This window comes from Patiria miniata, unplaced genomic scaffold, assembly GCF_015706575.1.
Source record: "Patiria miniata isolate m_02_andy unplaced genomic scaffold, ASM1570657v1 HiC_scaffold_1, whole genome shotgun sequence".
NCBI classification, from domain to species: Eukaryota; Metazoa; Echinodermata; class Asteroidea; order Valvatida; family Asterinidae; genus Patiria; species Patiria miniata.
Window position 1 is genome coordinate 5,281,628 of NW_024037047.1, and position 20,435 is coordinate 5,302,062.

At 39.3% G+C, this 20,435-nt stretch overlaps 1 protein-coding gene across 1 annotated transcript; it reads left to right on the top strand.

Moving 5' to 3' along the window:
• Positions 1-3,602: 3,602 nt before the first annotated feature.
• Positions 3,603-18,667, top strand: LOC119744255. Its single transcript, XM_038220152.1, has 2 exons — positions 3,603-3,814; positions 16,314-18,667. The coding sequence occupies exons 1-2, from the start codon at positions 3,718-3,720 to the stop codon at positions 18,470-18,472; spliced, it is 2,256 nt and encodes a 751-aa protein (XP_038076080.1). The 5' UTR covers positions 3,603-3,717; the 3' UTR covers positions 18,473-18,667.
• Positions 18,668-20,435: the final 1,768 nt, after the last annotated feature.

The following is a 20,435-nucleotide window of genomic DNA, read 5'->3' on the forward strand; positions in this document are numbered from 1 at the left end:
TTGGATTCGACCATCGCAGAGTTACCCCCGTTGGCCCCAAGCAAACGGTGAAGTCGAATGGTTCATGACAACTCTCGAAAAGCATATCGCTCTGCATTCACCGAAAAAAACAACATGGAAACATAAACTGTACAAATTCCTTTGCAACTATCATGCAACACCTCATTCGACAACCGGTGTTTCACCTGCCAAACTTCTTTTCAGCAGATCATTCCAAACACGCTTACCCGAACCAGAGTTCACTCCATTGCCACAACACGCACCTGTCCAAGACCGCGATCAACGTAAGAAGTCCCAGATGAAAACCTATCGAACAATCGCGGTACTACTCGAGTCAAAGACATTGACATCGGTGACCATGATCTCGTCCGTCGTCATGGACATGTCCTTAAACACATGTCACCTTACATCCGCAGCCCGGGGACGCTCTATAGTCTGAAATACCATTGGTCCGAAGTCCCATTGGTCCAAAGTGCAATTGGTCCGAAGTGCCATTGGTCCGACGTCCCATTGGTCCGACGTCCCATTGGTCCGACGTCCCATTGGTCCGACGCCCCATTGGTCCGACGCCCCATTGGTCCGAAGTCCCATTGCTCTATACGTTCCATTGGTATACATGTCCCATTGGTCCGATGTTCCATTGGTCCGAAGTTCCATTGGTCCAAAGTCCCATTGGTCCGACACCCCATAGGATTATGGTTAGAGTTAGGGTTAGGATTAGGGTCAGTCAACCTGAACCAGTGGAACTACACAGTATTATGTTTCATCGGACCAATGGGACTTCGGACCAATGGGACTTCGGACTATCGAGACTCAACCCCGCAGCCCTACACCGTGACGAGTAAGCGTGGGTCCCTAATCACAGCTCAACGCAACACGCACACATTCACACGCAACTCATCCGACTTCAAGAAATACACTGGCCCGATACCACAACACCCTGACAGTGATGATGTAAGCGACATTGTCACCCCTTCCCAGGATACACCACCCCAGCCAAACCAGCCAAACCAGCCCCAACGTCGCAATCTACCCCGCCATCGTCAGCCACCCCCACACCTACTCTTACAGCATGAACAGAACTGACAAAGACTTATGCTGAGATCCGGACTTCAAATATTTTCTTTGGTTATGTTATACTCAGAATTTATTGTCACACACTCTCTATACATTTTGGCTTTATTGTTTTAATTATATTTTGAAACATGTTAAATTTATGCAAAGGAGCTGCTCAGTTCACATTAATCCCCACACTCAAAAAAAGGAGGAAAGGAAAGTATCCTAAAAGTGTTTTTCTTTTGTTAAAATGCTCGTTACTAAAGTTGTTTTGCTAAATTTGAAATAGTTGATTAAGACTGAGAGGAAACAATCTCCCTCCGAATGTTATTAATCAGTTTGGTTCTATAGCAGTTGACACAAAAAAAACAAAACTAAAGAACGGCTCTGGCACAGGAAGTATATTCCATGTGACAAAACCCATACTTTCTCATTTTTTTTTTTTTATAAACACACATGTTTAAAATATGACCCAATTATACCATTGCAAGACTTTAATTGCATTGTTGGACTTTTCGCAAGCAAGGTGAAAAGGGTTGTAATATTGTATCATTGGCACTCCATGCATATGTACCTGATGACATCATGGGTCACGGATTGACCTCCATTCAATTGTTGAATACACTTGGCAGTCTGTGTGGGTGATTGTGAGCTTGTCTTACATACGCAGTGTGGACTTCCGAACAAAAGACGTCCACATAATGTAGGTAGCACCGACGTTGTGTGGACTTGCCCCACGTCCACACAGTGTTTCCCCATTTCTGGAAAACAGGTTTAGAGGCATTTTTGGGTTAGGTTTATCTGTAGCAGAATGAAGAGAAACACTAAAGGGAATCATAGAAAAAAAATTGGGTTGAAAGAGTTTTCACAGTTTGAGAAAAATGAGTTTTTTCACTGGTTTTTCTTAACTACACGAAAGCAATGGAAAGTCCACACTAGTCATGTGAAACAAGTAGGGGTGTGTGTGTGTGTGTGTGTGTGTGTTCAATTTATCCCCAAACATTAGATACTACGTCCATAGTCCTTGCTCTATGCTACGTCTGAGGCTCTAGCGCAATATGTATAGTTTTGGGCTCGGAAAGGGCTGTGTCTCAGGCATACCGAGTCTCTAGGTATAACTCAGCAATATTTGTCTGTTCATTTACATCAGTAGTCTTCCATATACCCATCAACCTGGTCCGATGATGTGAATGGTCCTTACAATTTATCTTTGAGTTCATCCTTGAGTTCATTCCACTACACAATACTTCTGGTATAGTAAAGTTGTTACACCTGAGTATTCTCAAAAGGACATGGCTATCTTCACTTGATAAAGATTAACAGCTTTAGCTTTGACCATAATTATGTTGACTTGGGCTGGTGAAGCATAATTTTTTATCCACCTCATATTAACCATGCACCTGTTATCAAATGTTTCCAATCAATTAATGTTTCATTCTATGTTTGAGTAATCATTGAATTGCAAAATCTGTTACTTTTATTTTCTTAAAAGCGTAAACTTTGTCAACAGAATTTGATCAGCTGATCTCCTGCGTGGCACAAGTGGTCTTAAATATGTATAGTCTGGTACCTCAGTTACAATTTGGCTTTCTTAAGTACATTATAAGTCGGGAATGTCAAATGTCAGCTCAACTTACCATATAGAGCGCCCATCACCAAAAACTTGTAAAGGTGGGTTAGGTTAAACTTTGTTTTGTTTTTAAATGTTTGATTGTTGTTTCTAGTAGGCTACTACATATTTATTTTGAAGTGGGCAGAATATTAAAAAAAGTGAACACAAGTGAAATAGTGCTCACCCCTAATGTTAGAACGGAATGATAGTTGCTTGCATGGGCGTCGCCAGGATTTTTTTCTAGAGGGGGGCAAAACATATTTTTCCCCAAAAAAATCCTGTATTTCTCAACATATTCTCGATTTCTCAGTTTTAGAGGGGGGCAGGGACATTTTGCCCCCCCCCCCCCACTCATTAAATTTACACCACTATGACTTCGCGCCTAAGGTACAACTGAATCTGTTCTATGCCATCAGAAATGATGCATGTTTTAGAAAAGAAACATTTTTTTATTGCTATCCATTTGAATGCCGTTTGAAGCTTTTGAGCTAATTGAGCATTGAATGTTACACACAGGCATTTAAATACAAATGAAGGCGCTTTGAATGATTGAGTCAAGACTGAAACATTATTTTTACGTGTCAGAGTTTGTGTTTTGAATATAAGAAACAAGTCAACTCCCCCCCCCCCCAAAAAAAAGTAATAATAATAATTTCGGTGGTAATTTGTTTTTATCTTAGGGGTTCCAGGTCTTGTACATGCATTATGCTTTTTACCTGGATCCCTCGTATCATTTCTGTCATTCTTTATACATATTATTGTTAATTATGTGTGTCTGTGATATGATATGAAAAAAATAAACCATAAACCATAACCTTTCCAACCTCTGGCTACGCCATTGTATTCCATTGGAGGAATGACCTTGTTCTTACAATGGATTAGCTCCATTGGCGAAAATCGGCGTTGCCACAGTGCATAATAGGTGGCATGTATCGTCACCGAATCATATTTATGTAGATGTACTGCTATATAAACACAGACAGTTTGAATACGTGCATGCCGTTCTTCGAGCGTCGACCTAAGTCGTCTCGTTCGTTTATCTCTGCAAAATGAAAACTCCGTTTCGTACCTTCGTGTTGTTGGCGGCAGTCGTAATCGCGATGACGGCCGGGCTCGCATGGAAGCTGGACTTCGGTTTTGGTTCAGGTAACTCCTTTCAATATTGCTATTTTTTGCCCTCTGTGTTTTCCATTTTGTGTTTCTGTTTTTGACTATATCATAGACGTCAGATATGTATGTCCGTATGAGTATGTAAATGTTTTTGGGCAATGGGTGAAACAGTAGCACGTACCTGTCCATAATTGTGACTTTCTGTTTTAATTGACATGGAGTCAATTTTGTTAAACAACAACGGGTATAAATACATCTGTTAAGTCAGTTTCTGTTTCGAGTTATTAAAGCAGATGGGCGCTTGATCCGGTAAAAGAGTCATGCACCAATGGCGGTGATGCACTTGGCGGGAACATGTCTAGTGCATGGAGGGGGGGGGGTGTTCGGGTGGTTAACCAGCCCCTTTGTCGTGTGATCAATGTTATCATTCACATAACTTGCTTTTATCCCTTTTTGGGGGAGGGAGGCAAAATCGTTACTAGGTTTAAAGATCGTATAGGTATAAAAAAATAAAAAACTACATCAAATTATTCCGTCTGGCTAAAGGGTTGGGAAAAAAAATATATTTCGTGACGAAAATATCGTGTATGTTTTTTTTTTACTATTTACACGAAATGTGTAATGTGCACTGAGCTGAAACTTCAATAGGTTAGGTTGCCAACGTTCCTCCTTGGAATCTGAGTGGTATTATTGTAAACGAACAAAGTGCATGGCAAGAAAATGATCCTATATGCTTTGAAGTTTACTAAAACAAAGTCATATTACAAACTAGGCACCAGGCCTATTCATTACTTCACGCATGTCTACTGTGTTGAATTTAGCACCTCAACCCCCTAGAAAAACACTTCGATACACCCGCCCCTCCACCTCGATGAAAAATCCTGGATCCGCATCTGCTAATGATTCACTATCCAATACAAACATTACGTTCATGTTTTAGGGCAAACGCCCATTGAAAGTTATTTTATGACTGTGACCCAGTGGAAATAAATTTGCTTTTTTTTGTTGGCTATACCAGACGAAATTAACGGTCCCTTGTTTCTCTGTGATTTGCATTATGTGCAGTATACGTTGTTGATTCTATCTGAATACAAGTGCAATGAACAAAACAGGAAAGAAGGAAAAACGCAGTTTAATAGAAGGAATCTGTGGACGTTTTGATTGAAATACAATGTAAATGAAAGTGTTGGGCAAATACCAATGGGCAATGTTCTTTGCCCAACATTGTTGTGAAGTTACATTATTGCTGGTTCATTTGAATAAAACGTGACCAACTACTGGAAAGAAATTGCCAACGAGTGAATGCAGTTGGTATGTTGCCATCATTGGGCTACACATATACCAACCCATTTGACCAACTTTTTGAGTGTAATATAAGTTATAAGAGTAGTCAACAATAGCCCATTTATATTTCTATTAAAATACCTGTAAATGACATTAGTTAGAGTGCCTGTATTAATGGTAAGTCATGTGCAATCTGGCCTTTTGGCCACGACACGTGGGTTTGTCAGTACAGACAATAACTATAACGATTCGAGCTAAGCGTTCCACGGTAAGGCAGTACGGGGGAAACTTGCATGAGTAATACACCACCGTGTACGGATGAGAGCAGCGGGCACATCGTAGGCAGTATTGAAAAAAAAATGTAATTTTATGTCCGGAAAAAGACGATTTGTGCCAAGAGTATCGTATCCTTCAAACAGCCTGTTTTTGTTGTTTATACGCTAAATGTGTTTGACATAAATAGCGGGCAGAGACCATCGTAAATGAAAAGGCAGCCACCGGAGAAGCACTAGATGGAACGGTCGCGCCATGGCGGGTGCACCCCGTCAACGGGACGGGACAAGAGGTTGAGGGGCCCAGTGAGCAGGATGCCACAGCACTATACCGTTAAGCAAACATACGCAACGGCGGCAATTTCTTGTCAGCATTTAGGAAACAACTAGACAATTCGAAAATGGGGGTAGAGGACGTGGGTGATGTTCAAATATGCATGTATGTATTTGCGATACGCGTTTTTACGCCTATTCCTCGCAGTAATGTACTGTTGAATTTACGTGAAATGGTGTTACGCAGTAGAAAAATACATGTATTTATTTAAGTTACATTGGTATAAAAAAATACAATAATTGTTGCCTGTTGTGAAAGGGTCCATGGTGTTTTGTACACCCGAGGGTGTACAAAATACCCATGGACCCCAATCACTGCAGGCAACAATTGTTTATACCACGATTGCAACCGTGTTAGTTGTGTGTTTCCGCCAGTTGCCGTGCAGTAATCGCGGAAGTATTTGTTTTGAAAAGATCCGCGAGAACTGCACCGTATATATTCACACAGATTTCTTTTCATTGCACACGGGTGGCGAAGCAACTACAAGGTCTTTTCTAACTTTAGGTGTTGAATTATTCGCCGCTCCGTGTAAGAATGCCGGTTAAAAAATATAAAGTCGACGGCCTTGGCAAAAGGCTACATCGCGGTAGGCCTACTGTTGGTACAATACTTGCGGTTGACATCATAGTACAGGTACATTGTGTTGTCGTGACTGCCACGTTGGCTCCTTATACAGTGTCCACGCAAAATAATATACAGTATTGCATTCAGATGATTTCGAGCGGAACGTTATTTTTGCTATAATTTGCATGACTAAAGCTTACAGCTTGCAAGTTATGGCACTGTCACACAGTTGAAAATAGAGCTAACCTGTGCCCGACGTTTTTGGAAATTTGGGTTGTACGTTCGTGTAAGTTCGTCACCGTTTTAACGAACAGCCACTACCAGTGGCGTACTCAGGATTTTTGCAAGGGGGTGTTTCAAAATTGGATGTCATCATTTATGACGCTAGAAATGAAGATGGTGAATTGTGTTGGCGCCAGAAATAAAAGATAGTATCAGTGGGCTAAACTTAACGCTAAAATAAAAGTCGCGAGTTTGTGTTGGCGCCAGAAATAAAAGAGGTATATTTCGACTCCGTTTGACACTATACATAAAAGTCAGGAGATCAAGTAAGAATCCATGTTTGTTTTTTACACTTAAATTGGAACGTTCCCATTTTTAGGTCCTAAAATAAAAGAAAAAAGGGGATCAGATTAAAACGGAACAGTCGGCAGGTATGGACTATTAATATGAACTACCTCGAAAACGTTTGAAGGTCGTTAACTTAAGTTAGTAGATACCTTTATGAAAGGCGGAAATTTAACCTTCTGGGTGTCTCTTCCGCGAGGAGGTGAAGAATCTCGTCCGTATTGATCTCTGTCTCACGGTGAATGTTAAGCATTGCCAAGCCATCATCCACTGTGCCCTTATTACATTACAGATTTACAGTATCAACACATCTACACTGAAAGGCATATTATGATTTGACTAGACAAACGTGGACTTGTATGGATGTTGGTTTGTAAGTGGGTAATTCCATGAACATTTTACGAAATGCCAATTTTCAAGATTAGTTTAGCTGCAAATCTCCAGTTGTTTTCAACTATATGCAGGACCAGGTTCGCACTCGCTAATCAACTTACAAATCATAAATGCAGAATAAACTAAAATTGTCACACTCGATGTATAAGTTCAAGTTTCTTTAATTAATTGAGTATAAGAGGTTAAAAATGTCTGCCTGCATGTTACTTTGCACTTGCCTAGCCAGAGTTTGTACTTTTGGAATAGGGGCATCAAAAGCAAATCTGCCAAGAACTGAACATTTCCAGATGAATTATCAGATTTTCCAACAAAATTGCCGCCAAACACTGTTACTTTGGGGCTTTTGGCCGACAAGAGTGAAAAAAGGGGTAGGCGGAACAATCTTCTAATTTACCGACAGATTTCAAATGCCCCCCCCCACCCACCCGCATTGGCTATGTTATAGCATTTGTACTTGGTGTTTTAATTATCTCATAGAGTTATGTATACTAATTAGCCTTCCTATAAATAGCTGAAATAGCTCTGTGGTTTATCTCTATAGTCTATCTCTCTGTGAAAAAAATGAACAGGACCCATGACATACGCCATGAGTATGACTATGTATAGGCCTACAATGAACAAGCCTTTTTTCTACTAAATTCTACATCTAAATTGTATAAAAAATGATATCGATAATGATGCTGATAAGAGATATCATCCCTACTTTTCAGCTCCTTTATACTTGTGAGTAGAACAAGTTGCAAAATGAAGTTTGCAACTTCACGCATATCGTACGCCCTATTGGAGTGCTTTACAGCCTTTACTTGTCTAGACTATAAAGAGTCGATCTAGACTACGCCGTATCAGATCGCCGTTTACTGTGCACTATTATCAGCTGTAGTATAGGCTAGTAAGGCTACTGTCGACACGTACTGTGCATTGTCCGTAAGTCATAACCGTGACTTGTTGACGATTTTGATTGCAAATTTGTTACAAATAGGATTGTAGAGAGAGTGACTGGCTTTCTTAATATGATTCCTACCTGTTTAGTCTTAAGAAACAAGAAATACAGATTGATTGTTATACAGTCTAGTCGATTAACAGGGGCGGATCCAGACTGCCATTTGCCGGGGGGGGGGGGCTAGAATTGTAATGAAGGGTCCAGGACCTGCGAGCGCGCAGCGCGAAGCCCTTACGGCGTGGGGTCCGGGGCCCGCTTAAGGGCCCCGAAAAAAATCGGCTTTTAGATGCTTTGTGGTGCAATCTGAGGCGATTCCTGACCACTTCCACCGTTTAGAAAAACGTTTTAAAAATCGAAAATTCCATTTAAATGTGTTATGTTTTTCTATATAAAGTTCTTTAGAAAGTTTGTTATGTACTCAAAGTTGAGAACCATGTTCCATCTCCGTATTGTTTCACAACTTTTTTATTTGGAAAGGGATTTAGGCCTCTTGTAGTCCGAGCCTCAGCCATTCGCTGCTGAAGGTACAAAAAAGGTGGGGGGGGGGGGGCACCGCTAGGGTGAAATTATAGCATAGAGGAAATTTGGCCGGAGGACTAATGCGAGCGCGGACCTCAAAGCACTTACGGCAATGGGGTTGTAGATGCTCTGTGGTGCAATCTGAGGCGTTTCCTGGCCATGCACATTCCCCTGGTTTTTTTTAGCAGAAGTTTCGAATACATATAGGCCTTTACTCTTGCTCTTATAAATTGTCTTTTGTATTAAAACTTAAAGTTGAGAACATGCACATAATTTGTAATTGTTCCGCGCTCGGTAACGTCATAACTTAATTCCATGCAATGGGCGCACGTTCCGAATTAGCCCACGTCACGTACGTATACATATCCACGTGCAAACGCGGAATGCATACGTACCATATCAATTGACGATTGTTTTTTAATACACTTTGGAACTTATTCAATACATTCACCGAATTTGCCCGTTTCATACTTGGTATTTATTAGTTGTTTTCTTTTTAAGTTGTTCCGTGAAAATAATTTTAAAAAAATCTCTCTCCCTTTCTTTATTTTCTTATTTTGGCACTCTTTTTTCCCTCCTTGTTTTTTTTACATGGCAAAGGGGGGTGTTTAACAGCCAAAACACCCCCCCCCCCCCCTGCGTACGCGCCTGGCCACTACTATATATATTATGTTCATTTTTAAGAAAAGTGTTTTCGAGATAATTGCAAAAGAAGTTCCTCATATTTTAAAACTTCAAGAAATACTACTTTGCAACAACTTTGTGCAGCAAGGGAACCATCACACGATTCTACGAGAGATGAAGTTTTACATGAAACCGGTAATAAGACTTAATACAGAATTTAATTAGTGAAAATTAATTAGTAAAGATATGTGGCTCTTCGTGAAAACGCAAATTCAGGTTTCCGACAAATTGGCCCTTCCTGTTCAACGTGTATTTCCATAGGCGCGCGTGAGTACGCGCGCGCAGCTGAAAACGTAACAAAGATTTGTGGCTCTTCGTGAAAACCCAAATCTCATTTGACCTACTTTTACGTATTTCCGTGCAATGGGTTTTGTACGCGTTCAAAGGGCCAAAATGTATGTGACTCTTCGTGAAAACGCGAAATGCATTTATCGAGATTTCTGCCCCTTGCAACATTAATGTAACTTAGAAATTAATGATGTTTTGCTTACAGAAACTGTCAAAATGGTAATAAGTACATTGTTTTAATGCGAAATATCGAAAAAATTGTAATTTTTGACACATGTGACTCTTCGTAAAAACGGTGACGAGTTGTCATTCGTTCGTGATGTGTTTGGCATAATTAGTTGAGTATGTATGGGGGACCCCCGTGTACCCCTCCCCCCCCCCGAACTAACTTTTACAATTTTTGGGGTGCCTTTTAGCGTCCTAAAACACATTTTTGGATATTAACAGTAAACAATTTCCGATGCAAAGGAGACATCCAAGATGGCGGCCAATATGGCCGCCAAAATCGGTAAAAACTGGGAAAAAAAAGACATATATCAGCCAAATAATGTGATTAACAAAAGCATAAATAAAATGTTTTAGCCCCTCAAAAATTCATTGCTGATATCCTTTTTTTTGCTATTATGCTTCAAATCTAAGATGGCGGCCAGAATGGCTGCAAATATGGCCTCCAAAAGCGGTCAAATGTGATAACAATGATATATATTAGCCAAATTATATGATAAATGCATACATTTAAATATTATTTTAAATGCATACATTTAAAAGTACTGGCTGAGGATCATACTGGCCTCAAATGGCCGGTACAGGTCAGCGCAGTGGAAGACGTCAGATCATGGAGGTAGAATTAGATGTACCCGTCCAGGAAATTCTACCTCCTAGAGAGCACATGGCTACAATATTTGGCTGATATAGGGCCTATATGACATTTTGTTTTTTTGTTACCAATAAGACGGCCATATTGGCCGCCATATTTGTTGCCATACTGGCCGCCAATTTCAATTTGAAACATGATAGCAAGAAATAAATACCAGAAATGGATTTGCAAGGGTAAAAAATATATGATTAACAATTTTATTGATGCTTTCATCTCATTTTATGGCTAATATATGACTTTTTTTCTATTTTGTTTACCGATTTTGGCCGCCATATTGGATATTATGTTGGTTTTTCATGCCATGAAGACAATTTTCAGATGTGGAGACATTTCATATTTGACCTCTGGTGACCTTCGTGAACTTTACATTCACTATATGTTATAATTGTTCTTGAAAACTCCAATTTCCTATGACCTCAGTCTGTGTCATGGCTGTGGTCATGAAATAGTGTGGTTTTGAATAATAAATCTTATAAATATCTATAAAAAGGGCGTACAAACTTTATTGACCTCTTGAAGGTCACCAGAGGTCAGATATGAAATCTCTCCACATCTGAAGATTTTCTTTATGGCATGAAGAACCAACGTGCGAAGTTTCATGCTTTAGTCACAAAGTGCACAATTGTGTCACTCAACAGCCCCACTAATGTTACGTATCTTTGCTTTGCTGGTGCTCTTCAGAAAGAAACTTTCAATGATTATGTTTTATTATAACGGGGCAATTTTCACCTCTTTTGAAGTGTCTCTGCGCAAGCCTCTGATGACTAATTCATACGCGAACAAATTTGATAGAACTAGAAAAAATATAGCAATTTTAATAACAAACTAGAATTATGTTTGTGGACAAACACAAGACTGTTTTGGTAACTTTTTTGTGACAAATATGTGACATAGTTTCAAGTACAAGTTCCATCATTAAAGGATGTGTAGTATATGTTAAATGGTGGCATATAAATATGTGATTACATTCTCGTAGGGCTTTGAATTATGACGTCCCGACGTCATGATGAGTCACATAAAAAAGAAAATAATGTGTTATTGTATTTTTATGTCATGTAAGGCTGATAGGACAATATTTGCGGAAGAGTGAACAGGATCAATACAGTTCTGTAGATATTGGTATTCAAAATATGCACATTTAATATGACGTCACATATCACTCATCGTGACGTCACTTCAATTTTCATCTATAGCACATCCCGGTCTAGGTACGTACCAAGTTTCAACCGTATCGGACCTGCAGTTATGGAGATGTAGGCCTTCAAAATATGCTCTTTTAATATGACATCAAATATCACGTGATGACGTCATCGTAACGTCACTTCAATTTTCATCTTTAACACATCCCGGTCTTGGTACGTACCAAGTTTCAATTCAAATCGGACCTGTAGTTTTGTAGATATTGTGCCTTCAAAATATGCACTTTTAATATGACGTGACATGTCACGTGATGACGTCATCGTGACGTTACTTCAATTTTCATTTATAACACATCCCGATCTAGGTCCGTACCAAGTTTCAACCCAATCGGACATGTAGTTATGGAGATAAAGGCCTTCAAAATATGCACCTATATTGTGACGTCCCGCGTCACGTGATGACATCGTGACGTCAATGTTTGGCACACATCTTTATAGATGCTTGTTTAAGTGTGTGCCGAGTATAAAGTCCATCAGATTGATTTTAGTGCCCAAAGTGCCTTCCACGATGAAAACGTGTACAAATGCTATGGGGAATGGCAAAAAAAAGAAGAACAAACTAGAGATCTATGTCTGTTTGCAACAGAACATAGGGCTTTTCTGCGTTGTTTTTTATGAATAACACGTCACCACGTCACCATGTCCGTTTGCAAACAGAACACAGGGCTTTTCGCATTTTACAAATGTTTATGTTTCGTTGGTTCTTTTGCAGTCACTTGTCAGAGTGCTTCATGCAGTTAAAGGTTGTTCAAATGCTTAGAATAATTCCGAAAATATAATTTTATCACATGACGTCACATGCCCTGCAATGATGTCATCTTTAAAACCCTTCTCAATACACATTTTGTCATTGTGGTCTTGGTTTGAACCAAGTCTATTGTCAATCCGATGAAAGAAAGTGTGCAATTTTGAAGCACGGGAAAATTATTATAAATATTAAAAAAATTATTTAAAAAATCAAACTATGACGTCATCGTGACGTCACTTCGAACTTTGCATACTAGCACCATTATCTACCTACCAAAGTTTTTCAAAAGTATTGTGCAAATACCTATTAACTAACAAACCAAAAACAAAAAGAATTTTTAACTTTACATGCTGCGTTCGTGAGATCTGGCTAAGTGGTAAAATTTCAAATATTCATATAAGATCTCAGGATGACGTCCATATTACGTCACCTCCTTTTTTACCTATAACACATCCCGGTCTAGCCACATACCAAGTTTCAACCCAATCGGACTAACAGTTCTGTAGATAAAGGACTTCATAAATATGACAGTAAATATTTGAAATCTGAAGCATTTACTCCTTATATATTTATATGAAACGAAGTCAACGCTTATAATGTAGCAAAGGCTAATGGTAAAAACTAATAATTTTCAGATTTTAGCAAATGGTTTTTAGTAAAAGTGTTTGCTTAATTTTCATTTATACAGATGCGAGTAAATGCTTCAAAATTGGAAGTAAAAGCAAATGCCATGTTTTATTCATACGAACATGGTATCATTTGTATTTTATGAACTTTGTTAATATTAAATTTTCGCGATTAACAGGAATGCTTGGCCTTACGTCCTTAATCAAAACTGTCGTCCTAAGAATCTAGCTTGCTTATGTAATTTTTGATCTAGTGCACTTGGCTCTCAAATTGGAATCATTTATATCATTTGATGAATGAGTGATACACGATGGGATTTTGACATGAACGAATCAATAAAGTCACCATTTTTTTGAAAACAAGACCTTTGAATGAAAGTTTTTGAATTGAGTGTTATAATTTTATTATAGACCATATAATTCAATGAAGAAAAATTGTGAAATAGTTCCATGATAAATGGAAACTTAAAAGTTATACGATATGAAACGTGAGCAAAAAGTTTTGCTCTTTCGATATAATTGAGGAACATAATCATGTCGACTTTATACATGTAGTGCTCGGAAGGCATTCTTTCTTTTGTCAACTACACTCGTCTGTTGCGAGGAGAATTTTAAACCCCATTAGTTTACAACGTTGAGGGCGCAATATCACTTTACTGATCACAACCATAGACATGAAATATGATCACAACAGTGCCAAGCGCCATGTACCGTCTAGACAAATCTGCGTAGAAACTATCCTTTTTGCAACCAATTATGTCCGCGACCATAATGCGCATCCGTCAGATGGTAACGAAATGGTTCTTGGACTGAACTATTATGTGATGTAACTGGATTGACAAAAGTTTCACTCTTTTGTTATAATTGAAGAACATATTCATGTCAACTTGGTAGTGCTCAGGGGGCATTATTTCTTTGTCAACTACACTCGTCTGTTTCCCTGCGAATTTTAAACCCCAAATTTTACAAAGTTGAGGGCGCAATATCACTTTACTGATCATAAACTATTTTACTGATCTTATTGTGCTATTATTGTTTTTCAGTTACCAACTGTACTCCATGACCATAATGTGCACTCGTCCCTTCGGAATTGATGGTTCTCAGACTTGACCACCCCTTTAAAAATCCTACAGATTCATCAAACAGGAACAAAAAGTCAAATTTCCCCCATTATTACATCCCATGAATAAGCAAAACTCAAGAAAGAAACTTCATTCGTGACACATTCCAGGCCTGCTATTAATAATTATATTCAGTCTGCACAAACAAAGAACAACAACAACAACAACAGCAACAATTCGCATCCGCGTGCCCTTTAAAACAGTTCATTGAGATCACATGGTCACCTTCAGTGAAGAAACCAGTATGCACGCTATTAGCTGTAAAACAATTTCACAGTAACGGATTATCTTAACAATATTTAGGCCTACTTCAATATTTTCAGCACTGAAGGCGGCCTCATTTTAATTCTGATAAAACTGAAAGCGTGATCGATTGAAGGGATGCACGCATAAAAAGGATAAGGCCTTAGGGACAATGGAGGAAGGAAGAGAAACAACCCCAAACACCACAAGACACAAAAACAAAACCATTTAAGAAAGGACGACTGAGACAAAATTTATTTGAGTGATTGATATGTTATCTGAAATCACAGAAATCACAAAATTAACACATGGACTGAAACTTATGCATCATAATGGAGATAATAATAATTATAATAATAATAATAATAAACCCGTTCTTATAAAGTGCATTTTACACGGGGTTCCAATGCGCTGAACAATTAACATAGAAAATACAAACATTATTTAAAATTTGCAGTGGACAGATGGGTTTTACTAAGATAAGCTTTGAAACTGTCCAGGTTGGGGCATCCTTGATGTGATTGGGTAGTATGTTCCAGAACATGGGGCTGCAGTATATGTTGCAATATAAGGTGCCATTTAATATGTAATTACATTCTCATTGGGCTTTGAATTGTGACGTCGCATGTCACATGATGACGTCATGATAACGTCACATCAATTTGTATGTATAATTATAATTATATAGTAAAGAACAACATAGCCAGAGCATACATCGTTGAAAGCAAGTTCACATCTTTCACCAATTTTTAATTACAAGACACTTCCGGCTTTAACATAATATAAAAATCAAGACCCTTGATTATTCTATCCATTCCCGCAATCGTCAAGTTCAGGTCGCTCATGGTTGATTTTATAGTGATTTTCATAGATTAAATCAAATAATTTATAACGTGACGTCACGTGACCCATGATGACGTCCTTGTAACGTCACTTCAATGTTCATCTATGACACATCCCAGTCTAGGTACAGACCAACTTCCAACCAAATCGGACCAGTAGTTCTGTAGATCTAGGTCTTCAAATCTGCACTTTTAATGTGACGTCACATGTCACGTGATGACGCCATCGTGACGTCACTTCAATTTTCATTCATAACACATCCCGGTTTAGGTACATACCAAGTTTCAACCCAATCGGACTTGCAGTTCTGGAGATATAGGCCTTCAAAATATGTTTTGTTTTATATCACGTCATATGTCACGTGATGACTTCATCATGACGTTAAGTTCATTTTCATCTATAAGACATCCCGGTCTAGGTACATACCAACTTTCAACCCAATCGGACCTGTAGTTCTGGAGATATAGCCCAATCTGTCAGATCTAGCCGAATTCTGCTAGAAAACGGTCACAACAGAAAAATCGCATATAATGTGACGTCACGTGACTCGTGATGACGTCATGATGACGTTGTGAAAATGTCATGTTTTAAATATTAAATCTAATGAATAGCTAATAGTATGCTATACAATGTATATAAAGGTCATAGACCTAGTTTATAAAGGTGATGTGACCTCTCAAAGGCTAACAAAAGTCAGAATATAAGATATCAAAACATCTCATATTTTTTTCAAGGCATGGAGACCTTACATTTAGACTTTGGTAATAAAGAAAAGGCATTTCAAAGAGTAAATCTGATAAATGGCTAGTAACTGTGTATGAAAAGGTCGTTGACCTCTTAAAGGTCACGAAAGGTCGGATTATCTATGCGATGTCCCCAACATCTAAAAATGTTTTTCATGGGATGAAGACTATGCAAGGTTTCATGCTTTTATCAAAAAGTGCACAATTTGGTCTACTAGGTTACCTTTTGCATCAGTGTCCTTATCATAACAATGATAATTAATGAATTGTCATTCTTTTGCTCTTTTCAGTGATGGCCAGAAGCCTTCCGCCATATGCACCAGATTTCATGAACGCCAACCGGGAATATGAGAAACAGTCTTTTCATCCTCATCGAATCGTCATCATCGGATCCGGACCTACAGCTCTGGGTGCCGCTAAAAGACTCTACGATCTCGGGCAAGGAAAAAACAACAGCGTGATCACTATCCTGGAGGAACTAGGCAAACCAGGAGGCCTAGCCTCGTCTGTCAGGGATGATAAAGGCTTTCTCTGGGATGTCGGAGTTCATGTTGTATTCTCCCATTACACCTACTTTGATCGAGTCCTGAACATGGCAGTACCCGAGTGGAACTACCGGCGCCGGGCGTCATTTGCCTTCATGAAAGGATCAGATGACACGAGGAGGTTCATTCCTTATCCAGTTCAGAACAACATTCACGTCATGGATAAAATTGATCAGCAGAAAAGCCTGAAAGGCTTAGAGGAGATTACCAAAAATCCCAGCAGCCGTAAACCCGAAAATTTCGACGAGTGGCTGCTGCAGAAATTTGGAGAGGGTCTCGCTGACGTCTTTATGAGGAAATACAATCGAAAAATCTGGACAGTTGACACCAAAGATATGAACTCAGCCTGGGTTGGAGAGAGGGTTGCCGTACCAGACATTAAAGAGATTAAGACCAAGATTGCAGAGGTGGACAACGGAAAAAGCGCCAAGGATTCCGAATGGGGACCGAACCGTTTCTTTCGTTTCCCAAAATATAATGGGACTGGCGGAATTTGGGAGTCAGTTGCGAGAATGCTTCCAAGCCACTGGTTCAGATTTCACGAAAAGGTAACTGCAATTGATATTGACCGAAAAATCATTACTGTCGTGGCTGGAACTGGCGTGAAGACATCACAATACTCATTAGCATACGATACCCTTATATCGACGGCGCCCTTAGATACTTTTACATCATTATTGCAAAGCCACTATGTTTCCCTAGGCCAGATGCAACAGCTAGCGTCACAGCTAGTGTACACGCACACTCACATCGTAGGCGTCGGCCTCACCGGTCAACTACCAAGGATCCTCGCTGATAAATCGTGGGTGTATTTCCCAGATTCTGATTCTCCTTTCTACCGCGTGACAATGTTCTCCAATTATTCAGATGACCATGTACCAAAACCTGGAACATACTGGTCACTTATGTGCGAAATAGCCGAACCACAGAAAAGGTCTAATCCAGATTATTGGAGTAAGGAAAACCTGTTAAAAGAATCCATTCAAGCCTTAGTCTTGTACGGGTTTATCACTGCTGATATGGTAGTCTCCAAGCACTACCGTCGCTTGGACCACGGATACCCCGTCCCTTCACTTAAAAGGGATACGATCCTTGACACGATACAACCTTGGCTGCAAACCAAAGACATCTACTCCCGTGGACGGTTCGGAGGTTGGAAATACGAGGTTGCCAATCAAGATCATTCCTTCATGCAAGGGGTCGAGGCCGTGGACAAGTTCCTTAGCAACGTTCCGGAGTTAACTTACCCGGATCCGAATCGGGCCAACTCCAAGAAAAACAGGGATCGCACCATACCTTTGGATTATGAATTCGTCATCGCACACTATAAGGAGAATCTTAATTGGATGAAGCCTCACGCCAACCACACCCTCATCTACCATCAAGGGAACGACCTGGGTCCACCATTCCAGTTCTACGGTTGGGAGCGGTTGGAGAACCTTGGACGAGAAGCTCACGCTTATCTTGTTCACATTACCACCTACTACAACCAACTCGCTAACGTCACTGTCTTTGCTCAGGGAGACAATTTGCGAGGAAGATGCTACAAAGATATAACACGGTTTATCGATTCTGCAAAAAAAGGTGTCCCTTGCATTTTAAAGGGATTTGTTCGCTCAACTTGGGACAAACCCATTTTCCGCCGTGGTCATATAGTCAAAGCAAAAGGAACTTTAGGGCAGATGTACCAAGATCTGTACGGTAAGCCACATCCCAAAGGAGTGCGGGAGTGCGGGAACGGCTGTTTTGGGGCTACCAAGCAAATGATCCTAAAACATCCAGTAGAATTTTATCAGAGGGCTCTAACCTATGTGAGCAAATCTTCAAACCCGGAAGAGAGTCATTATTTAGAGATATTGTGGTATCACTTCTTCGAAGCAGTTAATGACAGTGCTGTTAATTGAGTCGGACTTGAGTCGCAATTTTTTTGACTCGAGACTTGACTTGACTTCGGAAAATATAACTTGAGACTTGACTTGAAAAAAAATATGTTTTGTGTTGTTAAAGTCGATTATAAACCTTTCCAATCTATTCGCTGTACTGAGTCTATATGAACGACCTGCATTTTATCAATGCCTCTAATACTAACCCTAAAAGGGTCGGGCTATTTTGACCAGCTCTCAGCCGGGGGGGGGGGGGGGGGTGCATAGAACAACTTATCATGAACATACCCAGAAAAATTCAGGACTATATGCATGAATGGTAATTTTGCTTTGTGTACACTACGTATATGGAGAAATTCAGTTTTCACGGAATGTTTTTATTTTTGTTTGGTATCGTAAGATGGGCAAGGCTCGAGGCTAAAACGTCATAACATCCGGGTTGCGATTTCTTTTTGGTTTTAAAGCTATCGCTAAAGGGCTTGACCCCTAACCTTCCCCCCCCCCCCCCCGATCTGCACCTGCAGGTCTTTTTCTGTTTTAATAGAAATACCCCTGAAATTCCGCTGTCCAGCAATTATCATTTACCGATACGCATGATCGAAAATCCTTCAAATAATTTGAACGAAGCTAACAAAGGAAAACAGACAATCTTCACCGAACATTCCTCTTTTCAGGATCAGTCTTGGCTCAAATTTAATTTCATTTAAATTGGATTGCTCGTGTGTAATCTCTGGTGTTCATTTAGCTGGATCAATTCAGAACATCATTTGACAGCTTTAAAAATGTGTTTCTTTTCTTAAGTGAAACAAAGCATGTACCCATTTCAGGAGTACTTTTTATTCAGATGAGCGAAAGAACATACTTGTACACGTGCTCCATTGAAGTATCCATATTTAATGTATTTTTCATGGGGAAAAAAAATATCCCAGCCACTTTCGTTTTGACTCGCTTTTAGTGAGTGATTGAGATTCAAATCATTAAGCATTATATCAGGAGAAACAACTTAGTTTGAGCAGAACAGAAAGAAATGGAAATCATGTGAAAAAAAATTAAAAATTTTGATATTTAGGTCAAAGGTGGAAAATGGGGTGTCCATAAATTTGGCAAAAATTAGGTTAAGGGTTGCCTAACGTTGGATACTCGAACAAGTTGAAGGAAATTCCCCAATTGAAATTAAAAGATCATGTTGCATACGATTATTATGTCAACATCAAAACGTTTTTTTACCAATAATTTTGGGAGTCCTTGTTCAAGTCTCCAAAGTTAGGCAACCCTTCTCTTACTTTTTAGCCAAATTCACGGACCGGTGGCACAACTTGCCATTGGACAAGACCTGCCTCCAATTAGTTCTTTGTTTGAACATAGTGTCATGACTAAAATGGACAAAATCTTTGGTTATCAAAATCATCCACTTAATGAGCACTACATATTCAGTCGTTCTGACATCAGGTTGCGTGTGCCACGCACGAACCGAGCACGCTTCCGTCAGTCATTTGTACCAAACTCTATCTATGTGTTCAAACCAACTTGTCAAGAGATGGCGCAACCCTTTGTTATAAACATTACTCCTGGCCCTTTGTAAGTGATAACTTAAGCCTCAGTCAGTCAAGAAACTTACGATAAGCAAAAGCAAGCATGCGCGTGGTGATAGTGATGGAAATTATACATGTATTGTATATAATAATAATGAGGAGGAGGAGAGAAAAGGAAGAGGAGAAAAGGAATAAGAATTAGAAATTATGTTGTGTATTGTTTTAGTATATAATAAACGAAAATTATAATGTTAATCGTTCACTTCTATCGGTTATTCACATTGTTAATCAAGTTTTTGTTAGTAAATGTAATTTTGAATATGTACTGCTGGTGGAAGGCAAATTTCCACATGCTTATTGTGGACAATATTTATAATATCACATTGTACTATTCTAAGGCTTTAGGTTTAAATATTATAACTGTGCCAGTAAGCAACTTGGTGAATTTGTTG